The following is a 22,990-nucleotide window of genomic DNA, read 5'->3' as shown; positions in this document are numbered from 1 at the left end:
GTTAGGGCTACGTTAGTCTGTATGTCACACACCCAGCAGCCACCATAAGTCTAATACCTTAAAATAGAGCACAGAGGGATGGGACATGCCCACCTATCATTTTACACAGTGATTCCTCTCATGCTGCTCTACACTGTCCACAAAACAGCACCATATTCACGTAGATGAAATATTTAAAAACAAGTGCAGAATTTTCTTGCACAGAGATGTGTGTACAATTGTCTTAAATGCCTCGAACGGCTTAGCAAGTTATTGTGATGATTCTGAATGTTCTTGGTAGTTAGTGGACAACATGTATGTAAGCACATAAATCAAAGCATGCCATTACCAAATAAATTACAGACTTTGTTTTCCAGTAGTCTGAGTTATTTGGAATATTAATCTCAAATTACTGGAGAACAAAGTCTTGTTCTTACTGGAGAACAAAGTCTTGAAATTTATTTGGTAATGGCATGCTTTGATTTATTGATTGATGGTATTGTTTTGTAAATTTCAAGATTTCTCTTTGTCTCAGACTCTCTTTTTTCGGTGTGTATGATTTGGTATTCAGTTGCAGTTAAAAATTGAAAAAGGTTGGCAAGCATCTTCTGCAATTGCCTATCCTTTCTATAAGTGCAGTATGTTTTGGAAGGAGTTGTCTGTCTATGTTTTTAGATTCAGTGCGTGCTGGCTGTCACTCCACTGGGAAATAATTGTTGTGCTTGAGAAGTAAATCTATCCAACTGGAAATAAATTGAAGTGACTCTTTTTGCACCTGTATATGAGTTGTTATTCATTTCATTGCCAGCCTTTTTTTTTTTTTTTCCAGTCACAAGATGTGAGAATGATCTAATGGTTGAGGAAATATGTCAGCTTTATCCTCTATGATCACGTTAAATAAATACTACCTTTTGTCACTGAGCAGTTAGATATGATGTGAACACCATCCCGAAGTGTAGCATAATGTTCTTGGTGATAAAATGTCCTGTCAATCATTCAACCTTCAGTATTTAATGTATTCAGTTTTTAAATATAGTAGCTGTTGATCAGCTTTGGGCATTTTAGTTATAAAACCTCCAGTCTCCAGCAATAACTTTGATTCCGGCAGTATTGCCAGTCTGTGTACATAGTGTCAATGCTCCTAGTACTGTCTGACAGCTACATGTGGATTTGCAGCTGTTTGTAACACCCATAAATATAGAACATGAAGTAGTTGCAATTTCAAAGCAGTTCCAGAGGTGTGGCCTTACATACTCTAATCCTAACATCTCTGTTACATGATGTAGTATCTGCAACTGCACTGCCTTAGCAGCACTGTTGGCGTTTAGTGTTTCAAGTTCTCATTTTTATGCATTCTTATACAGCATATTCTACAAATATGTCTGGTAACTGATAATAGTATGTGTTCTTGCATTTACAGTAAGTCTGTTAATCACACTGTTATTGTTCTTGTTACAGCGTGAATTACCATGACGACAGAGCCAAATTCCGAGTTAGAAGGCAAGCCGGAGCAGCAGGGGGCAGGTGCGGCTCCGCCCCACACAGCCCCGCCCTTCGACGACCAGCTTCCACCTGCAGCTGCCCATAGCACGCCGGTTAAAAAAGAGCAGGTAGCATCTGGTTTCGAAATCCAAGGCCTAAGGGTATTTTGTACTTATTTAAGCATACTCCTTAATTGACAACTTTAACCCTTTAGAGATTGAGAGGGAATGTCAGGTATTTTAGATTTTGTGCTCTGAAATGTTCTGGACTATTTAACATGCATCAGTTTGGAATTAGATTTGAGGGAGGGAACTAAGAACCTTAGGAAAACCCATGATCGCTATTACATGTCTAAATTTTAAGGCTTGGAGGCTAACAATCATACGTACTTCACATATTTTATAATTCTGCTCTTCTGTTAATTTGTGCTCACCCAAACCCAATTACTGCAAATCTCATCAACCAGTTAGGTTGTTAAAATAATAACCAGTATGAAATGAGTTTATTTATTGTAAGTTCTTGGTTAAGAACTTGATCATCTCCAAACACACACAAACCCACACACATACTGTTAAGATGTATCAAAGTAGAGAAATGCCTCTGACCCATTACCAACACCAGTTTAAAGTCTATTTAGTCTATATGTGTTCGTGAGGTTTAGGAGATTGAACCATTTTCTTTCTCTGTTCCCTCCTGAGCAGAACGGCGCGAGAGAGGCAGGAGGTGTTGCACAGGGGAAAACCGATCAGCAGTCGACTGAGGACGAGTCCACCCCCTACAAGTCCACTTCTAGCAAGCTGTCCAGGTCTCCCATCAAGGTGACCAAGAAGCCCAAAAATATGCAGTGCAAAGTCACACTTCTGGATGGCTCGGACTACACCTGTGTAGTGGAAGTGAGTGAAGTTTCCCAGTTATAACCCTTTTTCCTTCATAAGGACTAGCCATTATGATTTTTTTTTATTTTTTCAAAATCATCCAACCTTATGTTTAATCTTGTTCCATTCACTATTTGTCCCATTGAGCTAGGGCTTCAGTTTTGTTTTTATAGTTGGGTTTTTTATGGACTGCCATCTGCTGCAAAGCATTTTTATGCAGGTGTCACTCTTAGACAGGTGAAATCTTATGCAGGTAAGATCTTAGACACTCCTATATGAACCAGAAAGTGGATAACAAATTCTGCCAAAACTTACCAAGCAAAAAAATGACCAGACATACAGTAAAGCATCACTTTCATAAAATAACTGATAACTGTAGGCTTATATCCTACTCCATCACACTTTCTAGGCTTACCACCTAATCCATCAAGCTACAGCTGCACCTTCAGCTTCATTTATAGCCTATTGTAGTAGACATCAGTTACATTTGATATGATGGCAATTTTTTGCGAAGCAAATACTGTTTGGGTCAGTCTGTTAATGGTTCTGGTCCAGGGTTTCCATCAACTGGGGGTCCCTGATACAGCCCTAGCAGAAGCCAACCAGGAAGCTCCCTTATAAGGTTCCCAAACTATTGTTGATTTGGGAGAGAAGTGGCTCTACTCCAAGTGTCTCCCAGACTGCTTAGTTCCTAATTCTATCACAAGTAGTCCTTATTCCTGCTGTCTGTGACCTTATTCTTTCCATCACTGCCTATAACGTGTGACCATAGATAAGGATAGGGATCTGCCTCTGACATGATGTGTTTGTCAATCTCATACTCTTCCATTGCTTCAATTTTTCTGTCACTTAAACTCTTCTACTAGGGCAAATTTTCTCTCTTCATCTGAAAGGAGCATCTCACTCTTTTCTGGGAGAGGACCATGGACTTGGAGGTGCAGATTTTCATCTCAGCCTCTACACACTCGGCATCGAAACGTTCAAGCGCATGTCAGAGGTCCGCATAGACTGGTGCCAAGAGAACATCATCATCCACAAATAGAAATATTAAATATAAAATAATAAATAAACAAATAACAATATGTAGATATTAACTCTAGCTTTCACTCAGTACAAGGTAGAAATACTTTCAGAGGTGGGAGCCAAAGTTGTCTCTTACCAAAGCCTCTTCCAAATGCTACAAAGCAATCTAGAAGGCTCTCCTGGGTTTACCAGGAATATCTGGCTGGTGTCCTGTGTAACAACCACCAAGCAGTGATCAGCTGACAGCTCTGGTCCTCTCTTGACCCAAGTAACCAGAACATATGACCTCAAATTTGATCACAAAGTCAATCACTGAACTTTGGCCCAATGTGCTCTGGTACCAAATGAACTTTTGAACAAAAAAAGGTTAAAAATGAGGAAGAAAACAGAATATAGAACATCTGGAATAATTTAAAATCTGGAAAAGTCCTGAAAATTTTTTTCATGAGGAAAAGGAAAGAATCCTGTTAATGCTCAGACTGAAAGAGCTAGTTAGCTAAGCGGTTGCAATAAGCTAGTGGCATAATAGTAAAATACTGCAGTATGAGGGTACAACTAATTTCATCCCTACCCCTATATATAAGAATCATATCACATAACTTATTACAATAATACTTAAAGTAAAAATACTGTATATACAGTATAGCGTTGAAATGTAGTAATTAATTCTCAGAAGAGTGGTCTTCTGTTTTATCTAGTTGAATTAAATGCCTATATTCTCACTGTGATATGTTTTCTAATTACTCATTTCAATCACGTAAAGAGTCTCCACCGTTTCTAGACTGCTTCCATAGACTTGAGTTCCATTTGTCAGGCTGTATAAATCTGTCAAGCTGCATTTGTTTAATGTCTTATAGTTGCTGTCTGCATAGGACAGTGCTGAGAGCTAAATGACCTCTGCCAAGAACTAGAATCCAAACTGCTCAATGCAGTTTTAGCTTCAGCTAATGGATTTGGCTGGAAAAATGAAGTTTTCTTGCATCTAAAATGTCAGAGACCGCTATTGGTATAGTCTAGTTTACTTTTAGTTCTGTTAGTCTGAAACTTTGTCATAACCGCTTTGTAATGTGTTAGTGCAGAATAATAATTTTTCAGGCAAAATATTAAATAAAGAATATTCAAATATTTAAACTTCTGCCAACACACACAAGCAAAGTGACATGTTTGGTACAAAACTTTAAGCCTTTATCTTCTGCAGTGTGTGGCGTGTACTAGGCAATATAAAGTGATTACGCAAAAATCTTTACAGCCCGCATATTCTACATTTAAACATAATGTAATTTTAAACAATACTCCCTAGGCTATGAGTTAAATTACAGGATGCCTAAGTAGTTAACTGTGTTCTTACTGTACTGTGCCACACAGTTAGTTGGCTGCATACAGATAATGAGTGATAAGCCACCAGTTTGTTACGAAGAGAGAGCGACCGTTTGCAGCTTATCTTTCAAAACTCCACCACAGAGACAAACTGCTGTATGAAATGTAGCAAGAATTCTCAGTTTAAACAGGCATGGAGGAAATTCTCTTTGTTTTGTAGCATTGTATGGTTTATACATTTATCATGACACTGGGATAAAAATACTATGCAGTAACTTGTTAGCAGTGAGACAGATAGCCATGATATGCTGACCAGGGTGGCCCTATGCCTTTGAATATTAATATATTTTCACGAAATTGAGCCTGAAAAAATAGCTTTTAGACCCGCAGCTAATCCATAGTGAGTGCATCTTGATGATGTGTAGTGCAGAGAACAAAATGCTAATCCCCTGCACTTCTCACCAGTGGTGAACTTTCCTGCAACTGTGCTATGGTCACGCAAGTCTTAAAATTAAATAATTGTCTGTTAAACAATAAGCTTAATAGTTAAATTATCCCTAATTTTGTGACTAATGGGCTGTGAACCGTGAATAACTGCCGGGGAGGTCAGAATCACCCGGAACCCTCCGTGTGCATATGCACACACAAACCTTCCAACAATGTCATGAAGTGATATATGACAAACAAATAAATAAATAAATAAATAAGTAAATACTACTGTCATACAGCCATCTTTCTCTGGAACCTTCTTGCACCAAGTTGGCTCTTGTCTTAAATAACATGGAACCCTGAGGGTTTACCAGTCTAACAGTTTAGTTCACTGGGAAGGGCAAAGTTAAACCTGTAGAGCTTGGAGAAAGTGCATAGTAATGTTCAGATAGCAGCACTGCAACTAATCCCCATGAGCTGGAGACATTCCTTATAGATTGACATGAGCAGGTAGGGGCTGCGCCTGCCTACAAGCCATGGTGATGATATCCACCACCTAGTGGGCCAGTTTCTGCTTAGACAAGGGAGCCTCTCCTGTCAAACAGCTGAACAGAGGAACAGTTTGTCTGAGGATCAGATGGCCAATGTCTAGTCTAAATAGTACACTTGGGTATACCCGTCACATTAAGGAATGCTCCAAGTTCAGTCCATTAATTTGCACAATTGGGGTGACGACGTTGGGCAGAAAGTTGTGGGTTCAGTCACAAGCTCACCTCAGAGTCATCTGGCCACCAATGTATGTAAAGTGATCTTACTGCAGTTCCACTCTATTTGCTGAAGTTCATGATCACAATAAGGCAGTTTCTAAGACACCCATTTCAGAACGGCATCTTGAATAGGCTAGTAAGGAAGGGTCCGGTGCAAGAGGAAGATCCTATACCGGGCTCTAGCTCTAGGGCCCTTTTCAGATAGGTCATAATAAGTCCAGGTGCACTTAGCAATCTGGTTGAATGACTGGCAAATACAATAATGTCTCAGTGAGTTTACCTTAATGTCAGTGAATTGTGTAACCCATTTCATGGTCAGGGAGATCTTTTCTGAGATCAACATGAGACATGAGAGTGTTGCAGTGTGTACAAGGAGGGTGGCCATACCTCAAATGTCCTGCTCATTGGTGGAGGTGCATGGTATGGAAAGGGAGAACCACTTTACCATGCTAGTATTGGTTGGCTAGATGGCAGGATCTGTGATATGTTAAGTGGAAATGGTGCAGAGGGAGAATCTGAGTGTTGCTACTGCGCAACAACGCACAGCAAGTTTATAGAGCTAACTAGAGAACAGCATAGTGAGTGATAGTTAATAAGGCCAGCAATGCTAATGAGGTAAAACCAACCCAGACCTAGCATTTCCTGTGTAGATCTGTAGCATTTCACCAGAAAAACATTCAAAATGTATAAAAATGCACTCCCTGCAGCCAAAGAGATGATAGGATGCTATAGCCAGTGATGGAGGACAGGTTACCTGTAGCTTTGATCATAGACACAAACTGCTAAGTGGGTATCTCCATATGGTGTACACGTGGTCCAACATGTACAAGGCGAGAAGATGAAAGGTAAATCTGGCTGTATAACAACGATATTGCTGTAGCAATGAAAAAACACTTGGCAGAGTAGCACAGCTAAAAAAAAACAATTGCCAGAGTAGCACAGCTACTGTAAAATCACTAATGAATGGGCAAACTACTAGGGCTGGAGTAACACGCATACTGTTAAACATTTAAGCTCATGTAAAATGATAACATATTAGCTGCTTTGGTCTAAAAGTCTCATCACCTACTAGAGTGCAAAATGTGCCTGGGAAAATGGGAAATGCAAAAAAAATCTTGCTGTGAATCTAAATTGTGTGTCTGTGCATTTGCCTGTGTATGTAGTTGGTGATTATATAACCTACTCTAGCAACATTGATGATTAGTCAAGTTATCATGTGTCTGTTACAAAACAAAACAATGCTGCTTTGCCTCAGTGGTTCTTTACAATGAATCTAAAATATCAGAAGCCTACAAATCTCCTGAATCCTGGACAATGGGTGTGACAGATAAAGCTCTTAGTATAAGGTAGGAAATACCACCCATTTCAAGATTTCAAGTCAGTGCTTGTGTATTTATTAACATTTTATAAAACATTATTCGAAAGGGTCTGGTGATTTAGAAACAGAAGCATTGTGGATGCACAAGAGAGCCTGTCATTTCCATGGAATCATTCATTTTTCATATGGCTCTGTCCTTCTCATCCCCCTCCTCTCTGTATTCCCCTCCCTCTCTGTCTCTGCTCATGTTCTATTTTTTCTAGGCTCATCTGCCATTACACACAGTTGTGAACCCATTAGCTTATATCGTAATGAGGTCTTTTTTTTCCAAGTGCCTGCAGAATGCTTCTTCAGCATAGAAAGTGCTCTATAGCTCTCATGATGAACATCATTACACTTAAAGAACTGAGGATTGTTAATACAGAAAAAGCTGCTTGTGGTTTAGTTCATTGTAAGAACAGAATTATGGAGCTAAAATGATGGTAGTTCTACTCATATCAATATATATTCTACAGTAGTATATATTGAAGTGAAGACAAGTTGTAGACTCAGTGTAACAGAGACTGTGTATGGTTGATTTGTCCCTGTATAATATCTACTGCAGTCGCACAAATCCACTTTGATCCCTTGGCTCAAGGAATCAGGTTGGATCAGTGGGTTTTATGTGCTGGTTGATTACTTGCTTATCAATGTGTTATCACACCAAGGAGTGGAGATGCCTCAATCCTCTATTGACTATCAGTAGTGGGGCTGATATCAGTCTATAACACTACTTTGGTATCAGTTTAGATTTGACATATTTATATGCCATGAATGCCCCAGACATTGACTGACATGATGCAGAGATCTGTCTTAAAGTTCTCTGCCATCAGTCCTCTGTTGTTTAGCTTAACTTGGCAACATAAACTTGCATTTCTTAATTTCTGTATTTCAGTATCAGGTGATATTCTCAGATATCTGAGCTCTGATATCAATATTGTATCACAAATGGAAAAAGCTTTTGGTGGTAAATTTATTTGAGTTGGGTCAAGACCTTGTGTTTCATTGGTCATAACAAAGCTTGAACAGACACGTAAAAAGATTTAGCATGTGTGAAATAAAAAATATGAACAACATAACACTTTAATAATTTCGGGGCTTGGAGTCCCACTGCTTAATATGTGCCATTATTACTAGATGCTAATGACTGAGAGTAATAACAGTTTATGCTAGGGCATAGCATTATTTGTGGCTGCTGGCCTTTAAGCACACACTGAGCAACTGATGCCATTATTATATTGACTGGAAAAGGGAGGGAAAAGAAGAGTAACAGCCTGTCCCTCATTTACTGCCCTTTATGTGCATCAGACTGTCTCTGGGGGTGAGGAGTACTTTCACTGAAATGCTTTCTCCTGTGCCAGACAGTGCAAATATGTAATCTTTGTAGAAGTTTGCAGATATCTTCCCCACAAGGACCTTTGTGATACATCCTGATGATTGATAATTTAATTTCTGTTTCTTTGAGCAGTGTATTAAGCACTTGTGAGCAATGTATTAAACACCAAAACGCATTCTCCATAGTGCTCTGAAATCATATTTTTAGACTTTGGGGACTCAATAACCATAGAATTTCTCAGGATTGGTTGTGTTTTTTCACACAAAGGTTATTGGTTTACATCCATTTATTCTACCAGAGCACTTTAATAATGTGGTATCTGCAGAAAACAGGTATTGGGGTTTTTTTTTGGGTTTTTTTGCAGAAACAGCTTGATTTTGAATTCTGTGAACATGCAAAATGCATTAACTTGTCGGAGTTTGGCACTATATGTTATATACACACACATATATATATGTTTGTTAGGGGAGCATGCCATCCCTCCCACCCAAAGACCATGGCCAGTTTTGCTCTCATGGACTATCAACTGTAAATGCCTGTGGCACCACTGGGTTTCAAACTTGTGATCTCCAGACGACAGGGTGAACACTTTTCTGTTGCATCACTCTGGAGCCAGATGATGATGTGTTTAACTTAATTCTGAGTGTTTTAATGTGACCTAAAACAATTCTTGATGCAACACTTGTTGATGGCTACGTTACTGTGTTGTTATCTGCATTGTGTCAGAATGTCTCCAGTCAAAATCAGTTATTGAATGTGACTAGAGCATAATGTAATGTGATACGAGGATGGAGCTGACACAGGATTCCTCTGTCCACAGAAACGAGACAAAGGCCAGGTGCTTTTTGACAAAGTCTGTGAGCATGTTAACCTTCTGGAGAAGGACTACTTTGGTATCACATTCCGTGATGTAGAAAATCAAAAGGTAGGCGTTCAATTTATCTTAAGTTTTGAAAAGAAATAACACCCATTTTAAAAAACAGAATGTTCTGAGAGGTTTTTTATGTTCACAGAACTGGTTGGACCCAGCCAAAGACATGAAGAAGCAAATCAGGGGTGAGTGCTTACAGTGTAGCAGTTTTAAGTATTATTTTTATATGTGCTATATGTAGATCATTATATTCAGTTGGGTTTATTTTTATGGAAAATATTTTTGTCACCTAAAGCTGAGATGTATAAATTAATGACTAATGACTATTCAGTGTTAGCAGTTGATTTTGAGGGAATGCACATCCTAAGTTCTTTTAGTAAGCATCAGGCTAAAGCTAGACCGCATGCAATCTCAAGTCTTGATACACTTCTGACAAGTCTAGACAGAAATTATATATATTCTTGTTAATCAGCATGTTGTAAACAAACTAGGGAGCTTTTTACATAATTAATAGATTTATAATCAGCCTGAATGGAGCAGTTCATTTAAATAGTTGTTTGTAATCCAAATTTACAGGGGCCACTATTGTGCAAAGCCAATCACCGTTAGAAAAAGGAAAACTTGGAAGATTAGTAGAAAATAACACAAGGCATAAGAACACACCATAATTACTAAATATCAATTAATTTAGTTGTGAAGAAATATTGTGGCATTGCATGAATACATTTATTCACTATGCAAAGAGAGCTGGAAGAGCTACAGTATAGTAAGAATGACATTGACTGTAAACAGCTTTAAGCATAACCTGGTTTGTGCCATGTTAAATGCCTTAGTCTATACAAAGTTCATGGACCATCCTGTAACTGCTTTGTGATGTGATTCATTCATTTTCATTTTTAATTTACAATCTTATGACCTGCTATCCTGGACTTTTGCTTTCAATTTCCCAGTCTTGTTTAACAAAGGCCAGGCAAAAGAAATGAAAAACTTTCAGTAGAGTCTTAGCCTTCATATTGCTGTGGGTGATTTATTTTCTGTTCTTTTTCATTTAGGAGTTGCCTGGAATTTTTCCTTCAATGTGAAGTTTTATCCTCCAGACCCTGCTCAGCTCTCTGAGGACATCACAAGGTCAGAGCAATTCATTGCATTGCACTCACAAAAACACTCAAACTGACAAGGAGAATTATTCAGAGAACTGTTAACCCTGTTACTGTGTCATTGTATTTCTAATCTATTGAATTAATCCAGCGTGAGCATTTTGAGTGGTACTGTATATTTAGTTGAATAGTTCCATGATATGTAGCTTCTTTCTTTCTAATATTTTCCATTGTACTTGCATCTGTACTCAGTAAGGTATGCCTCTTTATTGTTGTCTGATTGGTTTTCTCTGTATAGGTATTACCTATGTCTGCAGTTGAGAGATGATGTAGTGTCTGGCCGTCTTCCCTGCTCCTTTGCCACACACACAGTGCTTGGTTCATATACAGTCCAGTCAGAACTGGGAGATTACGATCCAGATGAGTACAGCGCAGACTACATCAGTGAGTTCCGCTTTGCTCCAAACCAAACCAAGGAACTCGAAGAGAAGGTCATGGAGCTCCACAAAACCTACAAGTGCGCTTCTCGTACCCTCTTCCAAGATACATTGATATAATTGTATATTTTGTGTGTGATTCATCTTAATTAAATGTTTAGCATCTTAGTTTCAGCAATGAGAAATTCCATGGCTCTAATACAGTCAGTATGGTGTTTGGAAAATATGTAATAATGTCCATCTTTCATCAGGGGGATGATGCCAGCTGAGGCTGAAATGCACTTCCTAGAGAATGTCAAAAAGCTGTCTATGTATGGAGTGGACCTCCATCATGCCAAGGTAAAGAACCTCTGTGCATCTGTTACACCATCTGTTACATCTCCTCTTCTGTCTTTTTTATGTAACTTCAAAGAAATTCTGCATTTCTTGTTTCCATCAGTATGTTCAGGAATATCAGGGCACAGAAAAAAAAATATATAAAAGCAGTCTTCACCTTGAGATCATCCTAATTTCTGTTTATACATGTGGTGGCCTGGGAATACATTTCGGATGTCACTGTGGCTGAACTCTAACAAATAGCTGAAAAAGACAAAAAAATTGGGTTTGGGCCAAAATGTTTTTTTTTTTTTTTGTTTTTTTTTTTGCCAAAACCATGCTTTGAATTCTCAACTTTAAGAAAGCATAAATATACAGTATTTCACCAGAATGATACGGAAATGTTTTAGGTGACCTTCTGGCAAAGGTCGTCTTGGGTAAGAAGTCAGTTTATCAAACACTGTGGTAAAAACGGTCAGTCTATCCAAAGATAATGAAGCTATGCTTTCCTCACACAGTGAAAGTCAGGCTTCGATCAATTTTTTGGATGGCTACTTGCTGTAGTGATATAGATATAAGCCTAAATAATTCAGTGTGTAGTCAGATAAAAATGTGGAAAATGTCTGTGATGCTCCTGAGTCGCAGTCAGGGTTCTTCTTTCTCCTTTTCTCTTCTCAGATTTTAAAATGATAGAACTTTACTTCTAGAAACATATTTTATTTCAGCCTGTAGTTTTCTTAACTATATGAAGCAGAACATTTCACCATGCGAAGACTTTTCCCAGGCTGCACACATATAGTGACAGAGTGTATGTGTATACATGTGAATAGTTCATAGTCTCCTAAATCATATATCATATATTAATGTCAACAATGCCTGCAAATTGTATATATGTTTTCACATCACACTGTTAACCATTTATGTTTCTAAAACTATAATCCCCTTATAAGTGACATAATTTTATGTTGTGGTGTTCTTTTGTTTTATGTGCATTTTTGCTGCATTTTATGTCCGAAGTGCAGTAGTACGGTGTTAAGGATAATCACCTCTAGCACAGCAAAGGCACAATTTGGCAAACATGTATAACAAATTCATTTGCTCTCTGCTGCTGGTTGATGAGCAAAGCTGAGATGTTCAAGAGTGTCAAAGAGTTAACAGAAAAACAGAAAATCATGTATAAATGCTCCATAGCTTAAGCCAATTCTAACAGTGTTATGCTATGGAGAAGAAAAGTAATACGTTTACCTCCGTAGCCTTTTCTAAAGTAGATAAAACTTTATGACATTGTCCAGAAACCTATCATTTTATCTACTTCTGTAATGCTTCAGTATGGGCAAGCAATACAACTTTCAGTAGACAGCAGTCATTAAAACAAATGTAATCCTTATTGGAAAGAAATGGTAATTTAGATGTGCAATTTGATATAATGATGCTCCCCTTAGGGCTGAGTAGGCAATTATGAGGTAAACATTCTCAATCTCTCAAACTAATTTCATAGTGAGTGGCTTTAAATATAATCTGTCAGCTGATGAAGCATATTAGCATATATATCTTTCATATTGCATATTACTTTTATCAGTAGATTTAATTACATTTGCTTATGAAAACATCTGTTTCGCTTACATATTATAGAGCATGGAAGCATTAATGATGGTTTCATTACAGGTTAATTTCAAAACAAGTGGCCACACAGTTGAAAAAAAAATTACCAACGTTCTTAACACTGCTAACCCCAGTGATTTTTTTTCATCTTCACTTGATGGTGTGTAAGAGTTAAGACGGCACATATCATCCCATAAATGATCATTGAGCGGTCTCATCTGAAATAACAAGAGACCAAGCAATGCTGAGCATGGAAACTGTCCCTCAGTTTGGTTAGATCAGCCCTCTTCTTTTTCCCCTTTTCTTACTGAATGGCCTAGTTGGTAGGAAGCTTCTTTGAGTGCTTGTCTCCAGCTAAAGGAGAGGTAAGGCTGCATTCGTGCATCTGTGTGTCCTTGTATGTGTGTGTATGCTTCTTCCGTCTGACCCTAGTCTTCGTGCATGACCATGGAGTGAAGAGTTCCATTGTCTGAGCTGCAGCTGATTTGGCCACAATATGTGCACTATTGTGGCCCACTGCCTATTCTCAGTATGCCTGTATGCGGAGGTTACATTCCCCAGAGAAAGATCTCCTCATAGCTCCACATGTTTCACATGATATGATAGAAACACATTGTTCAGTCCCAGCGTAATAAGGTACAAGCTATCATTTCCATCAGCTCTGTAAACCATTCATTAGTTGGGAAACATTTTAAAAGGGCTCCATCATTATCAATTAAACACCACATTAACAAATAGTATTAGTCACATCAGGATGTGTCAAACACCCACTTGTATTTATGACATCCATTATCTTCCCCTGAAAACTTCCTGAAAGCTTGTTGTAATGTTTTTTTTTTTTTTGTGGTTTTAATATTCCTAATAATTAATGGGTGCAAAGCCTCAACAGTTGTGATTTGTTTACCCTAGATGTTGCATTGAGTAGATAGCAACAGTGCATAGCCATGTTTGAAAGGCTTTTTATTTTTATGATGTCATATTCTGAATGCCTGAAAAATCTCAGTAACCCACATTTTGATAACCCATCACACCGATGAGAAACACAATTGCATTCGTCTGTGTGCAATCATTTGAAACGGACCTGTCAGAGAATCAGATGCTGTGCTAGTACAGCACACAGTTGTAGCATAAGGACATGTGGGGCTGACCAATGACATTTACACAGCCCAAAAATGAGCCAGATTAGGCTCTACATTGCCTGCTGAATGTCTAGTGCATTTTCTTCTCTCTCAGGGGTCTTACCTCATGGGCTGCTCAACATTGGTTCCACATTCAATTTTCTTCACATCTGTACACTCAACGTGATGTTATTGCAGTGCCACACTGTTTCCAAGTCATTTTACATTTTGATCAACCATTGGTTTAAAAAAAAAAAAAAAAAACTTTTCTGACAGGCTTGATACATCGCCAGAGATTGCAGTTCTCTACTGAAAGTTTTTTTTTATATATAAAATTTGACATATTACTTTGGAGCCACTCAGAAAACTTCAGCTGTTTGTCCTGTGATTATCTCTTTGTTTATGAGGCATCGTCCCAAATTTACCTATCTAATCACTCCTCAGGATTCAGAGGGGGTGGAGATAATGCTAGGAGTGTGTTCATCTGGCCTCCTCATCTACCGAGACCGGCTGCGTATCAACAGGTTTGCTTGGCCCAAAGTCCTCAAGATCTCCTACAAGAGGAATAACTTCTACATCAAAATCCGACCTGGAGAGGTGAATTCAGAGCTTAAGGATGACCAGAGGATGACCCTTTTAATGCAAAATGCTGACAAATGTATGAAATGTGTTTTGTGTATGTTACTAATGTCTAGTTTGAGCAGTTTGAAAGCACGATCGGCTTTAAACTTCCCAACCATAGAGCAGCTAAGAGACTCTGGAAGGTTTGCGTGGAGCACCACACCTTTTTCAGGTGAGAATTATGAGAGTGGGAGCAGAATTAGCACTTGAGTAGTTCTATTACGTTTGCATAGATTATAAATAACCTTTAGTCAGTTGTTAGATTTACATGATTTAGAAATAGGTGTAACATAAATAATAAAAAAATGGCAGAGCATGCTGCTATAGGAAAATAATCACTGGGGGGTGGTGTGATGTTGAGTGACAGTACCACCCTAAAGCTGATTATTTTCCTATAACAGCATGTCCCGAAGTGTTTTATTCCTCTTATACCACAGCAATTTGCCAAAGAGTAATTTTTTATTAAAGAATGATATGTCATATATTTATCTGTTTGTAGTTACTTTTTTGTGGTATATTTATGAAACAAGTTAGTTGCTAGTATCACTTAAATTATAGCATCTATAAACAGTCTTTCCTTCACTTTCTCTTGAAGTTAATAAAATCCAGTTAAGATCTGAGCGACTTTGACAAAGGGCCAAATTGTGATGGATAGACAACTGGGTCAGAGCATCTCCAAAACAGCAGGTCTTATGGGGTGTTCCCAGTATGCAGTGGTTAGTACCTACCAAAAGTGGTCCAAGGAAGGGCGACCAGTGAACCAACGACAGGGTCATGAGCGCCAAGGCTCATTGATGCATGTGGGGAGCGAAGGCTAGCCCGTCTGGTCCAATCCCACAGAAGAGCTACTGTAGCACAAATTGCTGAAAAGGTTAATGACGGCTATGATAGACAGGTGTCGGAACAAGCAGTGCATCACAGCTTGCTGCGTATGGGGCTGCGTAGCAGCAGACTGGTCAGAGTGCCCATGCTGACCCCTGTCCACCGCTAAAAGCGCCTACAATGGGCATGTGATCATCAGAACTGGACCACGGAGCAATGGAAGAAGGTGGCCTGGTCTGATGAATCATGTTTTCTTTGACATCAGGTGGATGGCTGGGTGTGTGTACATTGCTTACCTGGGGAAGAGCTTAACAGGATGCACTATGGGAAGAAGGCAAGCTGGTGGACACAGTGTGATGCTCTAGGCAATGTTCTGCTGGGAAACCTTGGGTCCTGGCATTCATGTGGATGTTATTTTGATATTAATAACATTTTTTATTTATTAAACTTTATTAAACATTGCTGCAGACCAAGAACACCCCTTCATGGCAACAGTATTTCCTAATGGCAGTGGCCTTTTTCAGCAGGATAATGCACCCTGCCACAATGCAAAATTGCTCATGGGGGCACTACCTCACAACTTATAGGACTTAAAAGATCTGCTGCAAACGTCTTGGTGCCAAATACCACAGCACACCTTTAGAGATCTTGTGGAGTCCATGCCTCAATGGGTCAGAGCTGTTTTGGCGGCACAAGAGGGACCTACACAATATTAGAGAGGTGGTTTTAATGTTATGGCTGATCAGTGTATGCTGACAGAATTTAAGGATTTTAGGTGCAAATTATAAAGGTCTCCTGACTTTGGTAAAGGGTTAAGTCAAATTTTGGTAATCTATTTAGTAATGTGAGAATCCAGAAATGTTGCACTTACCTATAAGCACTTTATACCCGTAGGTAAGCAAATCATATGAACATTATTTATCAGGTTGGTATCTCCTGAAACTCCACCCAAGAAGTTCCTGACTCTTGGTTCCAAGTTCCGCTACAGTGGCCGAACCCAAGTCCAAACAAGACGGGCCAGTTCACAAATAGTTCGCCCAGCTCCCTACTTTGAGCGCTCCACCAGCAAACGCTACATCATGTCCCGCAGTCTAGATGGAGGTTGGTTCAGTCTTTCATTCAATATATCTGTAATATATGGTTGATTGTTTAATTACTGAAGCTAGATTCATTGCATATGCATAGTATCTTTTGGTGCTATGCAACTTAAATCTGTACAGTTATAAGGACTTGCAGTGATCAGCAGAACTGTACAACAATTGCTGTAACTCATTACGGCATTGATTTTTAAAAAGCCTTGTTTAATACTGAGAAAACCTGAGCCTAATTAGATTACATTATTCAAATGTATCTTTTATAATTAAAGCCCAAAATGCAAAATTGATTAATGTACAATTAAATGTGTCTCTAATTTGAAGATCAGACTTTAATCAGTTCTACCTTTAGTCAAGTTTAATGAGTGCAGAGCTGATGTACTATTCAGTGACATTATTAAAACATTATTTCCTCTAATAAGGCAGTCTTTAAGCAATGCCTGCCACCAATTCCAGTCACTGTAGTCAATTACTATAGGACATTGTCTTGAGTAATGTAATTGACTAAAGTAATTGTAATAAAATTTTAACTGTAATATCTTCAGATGTATCAATAGAAACAATTTGCTTTATTGGCATTTATACTCTCCATTACCATAAACTGTTTAACGGTGGCATTGTTTTTCTCTAAATCATATCTTGGCCAAGAGCCTGCACACTTTAGGAGTCCAGGCTGTTTCTCACAATGATGCCAACATGTTTTTGTGCGTCTGCTAATGGCAGCTTGTCAGTCAGCCTCACTGGAGTTTGTGTCATTGTTATCCTTTGTGTTCACATTGCCCTTTTCATCCAGCATGGCCTTCACTCTCTCTCTACCCACTGTTTTTATCAGCTGGTACCAGACCTCCATTAATGTCTTCCAAGTTGTTTTGTGGTGTCTCTGCTGAGAAGCGTTTGTTGCTGTGCTGGAGCGGCTCTTCTGATGAACCCAGCATTATTTTGTACCCTTCTTTTCCTGAAACACATTGTTGAGAGCAAGACAGAAAGACTCACCACAGGGATTTTCTTCTTAGTATTGTTTTATAATTTCTGCTTCCAAATGCACACTTACACTTTGCTTTCCTCCCTGTGTTGCTAATTAATGGAATAAATAAAAATTTTATTGCTCCCCGAGAGCTTGTGGAAGCCAGCAGACTTTTGATTTTGACTCTGTCTTAACAGTGTGGTTTTGACTACTAATGTTGTCTCCTGGATTTAGTGAAGAAACATTCCCTTGATGTTCCTTGATGTCCCTCGATGACAGTAATTCACTTAAGAAATGATCATGAAATGAAACTATTGATTTGAGGAATGTAAGCCTAATTTACCTGTGTGAGTTCCCATTATCTGCGTCCTCTGTAATTATCTCTTCTGTATGAGAGGGCTGTGGTTAAACTTCCTTTGCCTCAGTAACTGCATATCACTCCCAATATATTAAAGAGTCAACTAGGAAAAATGGCTTAATATCAGGCAAAAAAAATATCATTTCATTACTTGGTTTAAGACCTTCACTCTGTGGATATGAATCAATATGGATATGGATCACAGTGACATTCTGACTTATATATAATGAATATAAACAATGTTTCATGCATATATGAAACTGAGAACTGATAAAGACAAAATCAACTTCTGTGTTGATCTTGGGTAGCATGAATGTATAAAATGTATAACATGCAAGAGAGCTATTAAGAAAGCAATCACCTCTAAGTAATAGCTAGTAGTTGCTGGTTAGGTAGAACTTTACATGCAATGTCCTGGCAAATGCATTTACAAAATTATATATCCTGTAGATATAGGAGTTGTTGTTTTTTTTCGTCTACCAGATGCCTGTCACTTTAAGAGCTTCGTTCAAATGCACTGCCTATGCTAATTGCTTATTGCTGCATCATACAGCTTTTTAAATAACCACTGAGCTAACTTCATGTAACAGTCTTGTGTCCTTCAGCAGCTCATTCTCCTCAGTTTGCCATCGCAAAATGAACACATGCAGCTAGTGGTTTAACTTGTATGCCTTGTGGGCTGCCTTTTAGGAAAAAAGAGAGCAGAGCTCTATTAAGCAAATTTCAGGCCCATAAATTATGAACAACAGCCTACTGTTGTGACCTAGCGAGCCAATATCAGAATGTATTTTTGATAGACTTCAAAGCACTATTGTAAGTCGCTCTGGATAAGGGCTTCTGCCAAATGCCATAAATGTAAATGTACTGATTGCACTCCCAAGTGGTGCAACACACAAAAAAAAAAAAAAAAAAAAAAAAAAAAAACACATTTTCAGTATCGTAGGTTGAAGTCTGACAAAAACTGCCACAGCCATCCATAGCTGAGAGTTCAAGAGAGCAAAATTGTCTGTGCTCTCTGGATAGGAAGGATAGCGTTACTTTCTCCTGTCTCTCTCCCCACTAGCTAATCGTGGGTGTCTATGAGTTAATGTGTATGGAAGAGGGCAGTTAGCATTTTCCTGCAAGTGTGTTCACCAGCCTTGTGATGTAGTTTGAGCAACAGTTCAAAAATGTGGTTGCTTGGAGGAATAGTATCTATGAAATTTCTTAATTATAGGTCGAGAAGCGCTATTGAAACCTACAAACTCTACATTTAAGGCCTCAGGCATGTGCAGGATTTTAGCACATGCAACTGTTATACAGATAGCAGTTGATATGTTTTATGTAATTTTTCTGCTAAATTTTCAGAGATAGTAATGAATATGTAAATATAAAAATATGCTTTAAAAAAAATAGCAAGTCGTCTTGTGGTGTTGATTTTCTCCTCAGCTCAGCGGAGCAGCCCCCATATCACAGCGACTGTAGTCCCAGGATCTAAACCACTAATCACTATGAATGGCACTAAACCAGCAGGTAGATACGTGCATCTACAACCCGCAGCATAGACCATAAAAGCTTGCTAGTTTGGAAGGTTATAGGTGCGATGTACTCCTATCTATCTGCTGCAATCCTCTGGCCAGCTCTGCATGCTCTTGACTGTTTAAGCTGCTAGCCTAGCATGTACAAGCTCACTGCTAGCTACAGTCTCCCTTTGCTTAGCTTTCTCCTATTTTGTCTTCTGGGAATATTTGTCAGCATGGCTCATACCACTGACTGCTATTTTCAAAGTAATCTTGTTGACTAAATCTCAGGACATTCCCCAGGGTAAATTGAGGACATTGAGCTATGTAGTCATAAAGGGATTCAGGATAAATCTAATCTTTAGTCTGAACGTAAAAATTTATATCCACAGCTACTTAAAAAATCATACATACTGTATGATATTCATAGAGGAAACATAAGAATGTAGGGATGTTATTGTGTACGCCACCATAATATTACATTTGTGTAATTTGTGATCCAGCTTGTTGGCTCATCCTATTGAATTGTTTACTTGAATTTTTATATGATAAGGCAGACATATAGGCCCACTTCCAGGTTTTCTTTTTTTTTTTTAATATTTTTGGTGTAGTCTTGAATACATATATTTAACTGATGTTAACTATATATACATTATGTGTCTAATGTTAGCTATTTCTCATTAATGAACTCAAAACATTATCCATTTACTGAGACAGAAAGTGAGGGCACTGCGCCAGTGTATCTTTCAAAGGAGAAACTCAGTAGCCTTTACTGAAGTGAGATGGGGGCAGGGGACAGGACTGTCAGTCATTTTATATTTATATGTTGTTATACGTTGATTAGCTAATTAGATCATTTTTTATTATGAAAAATGTACACTGTTCTTTTGGCATATCTTCTTGCCTACTCTCGTTAAAATGTTGAGCTCCTATGCAATATCTGTAATGGTTGGCAGATCTGATACAGCCATTTAATTTTTTTTTTTCTTGGTATTTTCAAGTACCCATGCCTCCCTGCAATTCTTTTGCCCCACAGTTTGCAATAATACCTCTGCAATAAGGGTTTTCAAAGTAAATTAATCTTGACATGGCTTTCATTCCAATGTAACTTTTAAGTAATTTTTCAAAAACTGTTCATTCAGTCAAAGAAAATGCAAAATAAGTGTTTTCTAAAGCTAACGTACTGAAAGTAGTACACCGAAATAGCTATCATATGTGCACTATTTTTTTTTAATTTTAGTACGGTAGTGTGTGGGTTGTGACATGGCAACAGGAAGTTCCACAGTGTAAAAGCTTCAATGAGGTGGCTAACATCCCTTGTACAATACAGGTTTGACATAGCTATCTGTGTATCTATCTGCTATAGTAGTAACCATGGAGAAACTGTAATGAGTACCTGCTACAATATATTGTATTTGACAAGCCTGTTTTCCTCACCTTTTATCACACCTTCTCTTTATACACAAACCTCAGACTCATACAGGCATAAAAATATAAGTGTCTTTGGAATTTATGGCATTTCTGTTCGGGCTTCCTCATGCACAAAACCCACAATAAAACCAGAAGCAGTAGGAAAAAAGAAATTAATTACCTCAACTTACGAAATTAGTCTGTAAGTATGAAGATTTCGGGAAGAAGCAAAGTAATGTTTGTTTTAAATCAATACAGCCATAGAAATTATTTCAAACATTGTTTTAAGAATGACAACATTTCAGTAAACTGATTAAATGGCCTGTATGTCTACTGTAATAAGTGTGAACAGTGATGGTCCTAAACTAAGATGAGTTGTAAATAGAGCAACCTGATGTCTAGAAGTATGAACTCAGTGGTAGTTTATTAAAAACTATCTCAGTTAATCAGCACTTACTGTATATTTGTTCTTTGCCAAATGCCAGTAGGGAACTACATCTATAAAGATGTGAATTATTTGCAGTGTATAGTGTAATGGCAGAAGGGGTGCAAAAGCAGTAAAACAGCTAATTAGGTAAACTAAAGATTTTTAGAATCTAGGCTTTGACTGTGAATTTAGGCTTTGACTGTGACTTTGTATTTCACCATATACGCAACAAAATCATTATTGTGCTACTTGGATATTGCTTTTGATTATTGTTATATTGTTATCAAGGCTAATATCTGGAAATGAGGGCTGCATTTTTGTGTTTCTGGTATATTAATTTCGCCTTTGCTTTGATGCCGTTCTCATAATCCCTGCAGGTTTAAAAATGAACGCAAGTTGGCTTTGCTCATTTTGATTGCAATGTCATGACATCAGCATCCAAGCTTTGAACCTACTGCATACTACATATTTTAATTATTATGCAATGAATGAAAAGCAGTGTGTGTGTGTGTGTGTGTGTGTGTGTGTGTGTGTGTGTGTGCGTGTGTTGTAGAGATGGGCACAGCATTGTACGGGGCTGCAAAGGGCATCGCCATGAGTGACCTCATCACCACAATTACACCAGAGAAGAAGGCAGAGGAGAAGAGATCAGAGGAGGAGGGAGTGGTGCTCGTGGAAAATGTTGTTGTGGAGGAGGAGGACGAGACGACCAAGGCTACAGAAGTGTCTCAGCCAAGTCCACCAACTCCTGTCCGACAAGACACAAGGGTATGATGCCTTTTATTTACATTTTCCTGAAAAATTTGCTACAACTAAACACTTGTTTATGAAGTAGTAATATTTGTGTGTTGATTTTAATGTTATATACTTTGCAGTTAATGAGCAATTGAACATTGACATAAGGTTTATTTTTTAGGTTTTAATATCTATATTGAATTCTCCATTCAATATCAGAGGCTATAAAGAATCGTAAGGCTACAAGGTTTGCTCCTAACTGGCCGATTTAGGAGAAACTTAGAAAACAGCGCTGTTAATCCTAATATTAAGACGTTTTTCTGTCCAACAATAATTCATAAAGCATAGTGCTAAAAGCAGGACCAGAAAAAATCTAAGTCATCACAAATAAATCCTAGACCCAATCACAGACAAATCCCGGACCAAAATCACAAACAATCCTAGATGTCTGCTGCCAGTGATTAACAGTGCAGTCACATTCATATGTTTGATATATTTAATGACAACATGCTTTCAAACTGTATGATTTTGATTGCAGGATTATTTCACTGATTTTGGAATTATAAGAGCAGTCATCTCATCTAAGTAATGAAGCACTGTTGGAGATCAACATTTACTCAGCTGTCCACTACTAGGCCACAGGATAATTGCAGTCATGCGTAGAAGATGAACTGCAAATATCATTTGTGTGCCATTTCTTGTTGCTATTGATGATTGGCTTATGTACAGTTCTTCACAGAAAAATCATAAATGAACACCCATTGCATAATGACATTACAGTTAAAAAAAAAATAATAATAATAATCATAAAATGAAATTGAATTGATTTCATACTACACTAACAAAAGTCTAAATGTGAAATGTGTTCCATACTTTCTTATGTGAGTGTGTATATGTTAAAAAGAAATTGAGTGGCACATTTACTGCACGTGACTAATCTGCTATTAGGAAAACATTGGGTGAACATAAGCCATTCAATAAACAGATAACTGTTTGTGACATAACTGCAGGGAGTGAAGCTATTAGTTTAATACCCAGGAGACCTAGAGAACTCA

The 22,990-nt window shown here is 38.1% G+C and overlaps 1 protein-coding gene across 12 annotated transcripts in view; it reads left to right on the top strand.

Moving 5' to 3' along the window:
* Positions 1-22,990, top strand: part of epb41l3a (erythrocyte membrane protein band 4.1-like 3a) — a 75,693-nt gene that overhangs the window by 35,173 nt on the left and 17,530 nt on the right. For 10 of the 12 annotated variants that reach the window (XM_053232522.1, XM_053232541.1, XM_053232528.1 and 7 more), the window contains exons 2-13: positions 1,438-1,589; positions 2,163-2,354; positions 9,386-9,490; positions 9,579-9,621; positions 10,489-10,564; positions 10,832-11,050; positions 11,222-11,309; positions 13,208-13,252; positions 14,450-14,602; positions 14,701-14,798; positions 16,374-16,549; positions 21,754-21,968. In XM_053232522.1, the coding sequence (XP_053088497.1) occupies positions 1,449-1,589; positions 2,163-2,354; positions 9,386-9,490; positions 9,579-9,621; positions 10,489-10,564; positions 10,832-11,050; positions 11,222-11,309; positions 13,208-13,252; positions 14,450-14,602; positions 14,701-14,798; positions 16,374-16,549; positions 21,754-21,968 (1,551 nt within the window). In that variant the 5' untranslated portion in view covers positions 1,438-1,448. The remainder of the gene's footprint in view (positions 1-1,437; positions 1,590-2,162; positions 2,355-9,385; positions 9,491-9,578; positions 9,622-10,488; positions 10,565-10,831; positions 11,051-11,221; positions 11,310-13,207; positions 13,253-14,449; positions 14,603-14,700; positions 14,799-16,373; positions 16,550-21,753; positions 21,969-22,990) is intronic. The other 2 variants (XM_053232540.1, XM_026913699.3) reach the window with 1 other exon arrangement.

The sequence above is a fragment of the Pangasianodon hypophthalmus genome, chromosome 1, assembly GCF_027358585.1.
Source record: "Pangasianodon hypophthalmus isolate fPanHyp1 chromosome 1, fPanHyp1.pri, whole genome shotgun sequence".
NCBI classification, from domain to species: Eukaryota; Metazoa; Chordata; class Actinopteri; order Siluriformes; family Pangasiidae; genus Pangasianodon; species Pangasianodon hypophthalmus.
This window is presented reverse-complemented; position numbering and strand designations above follow the sequence as displayed.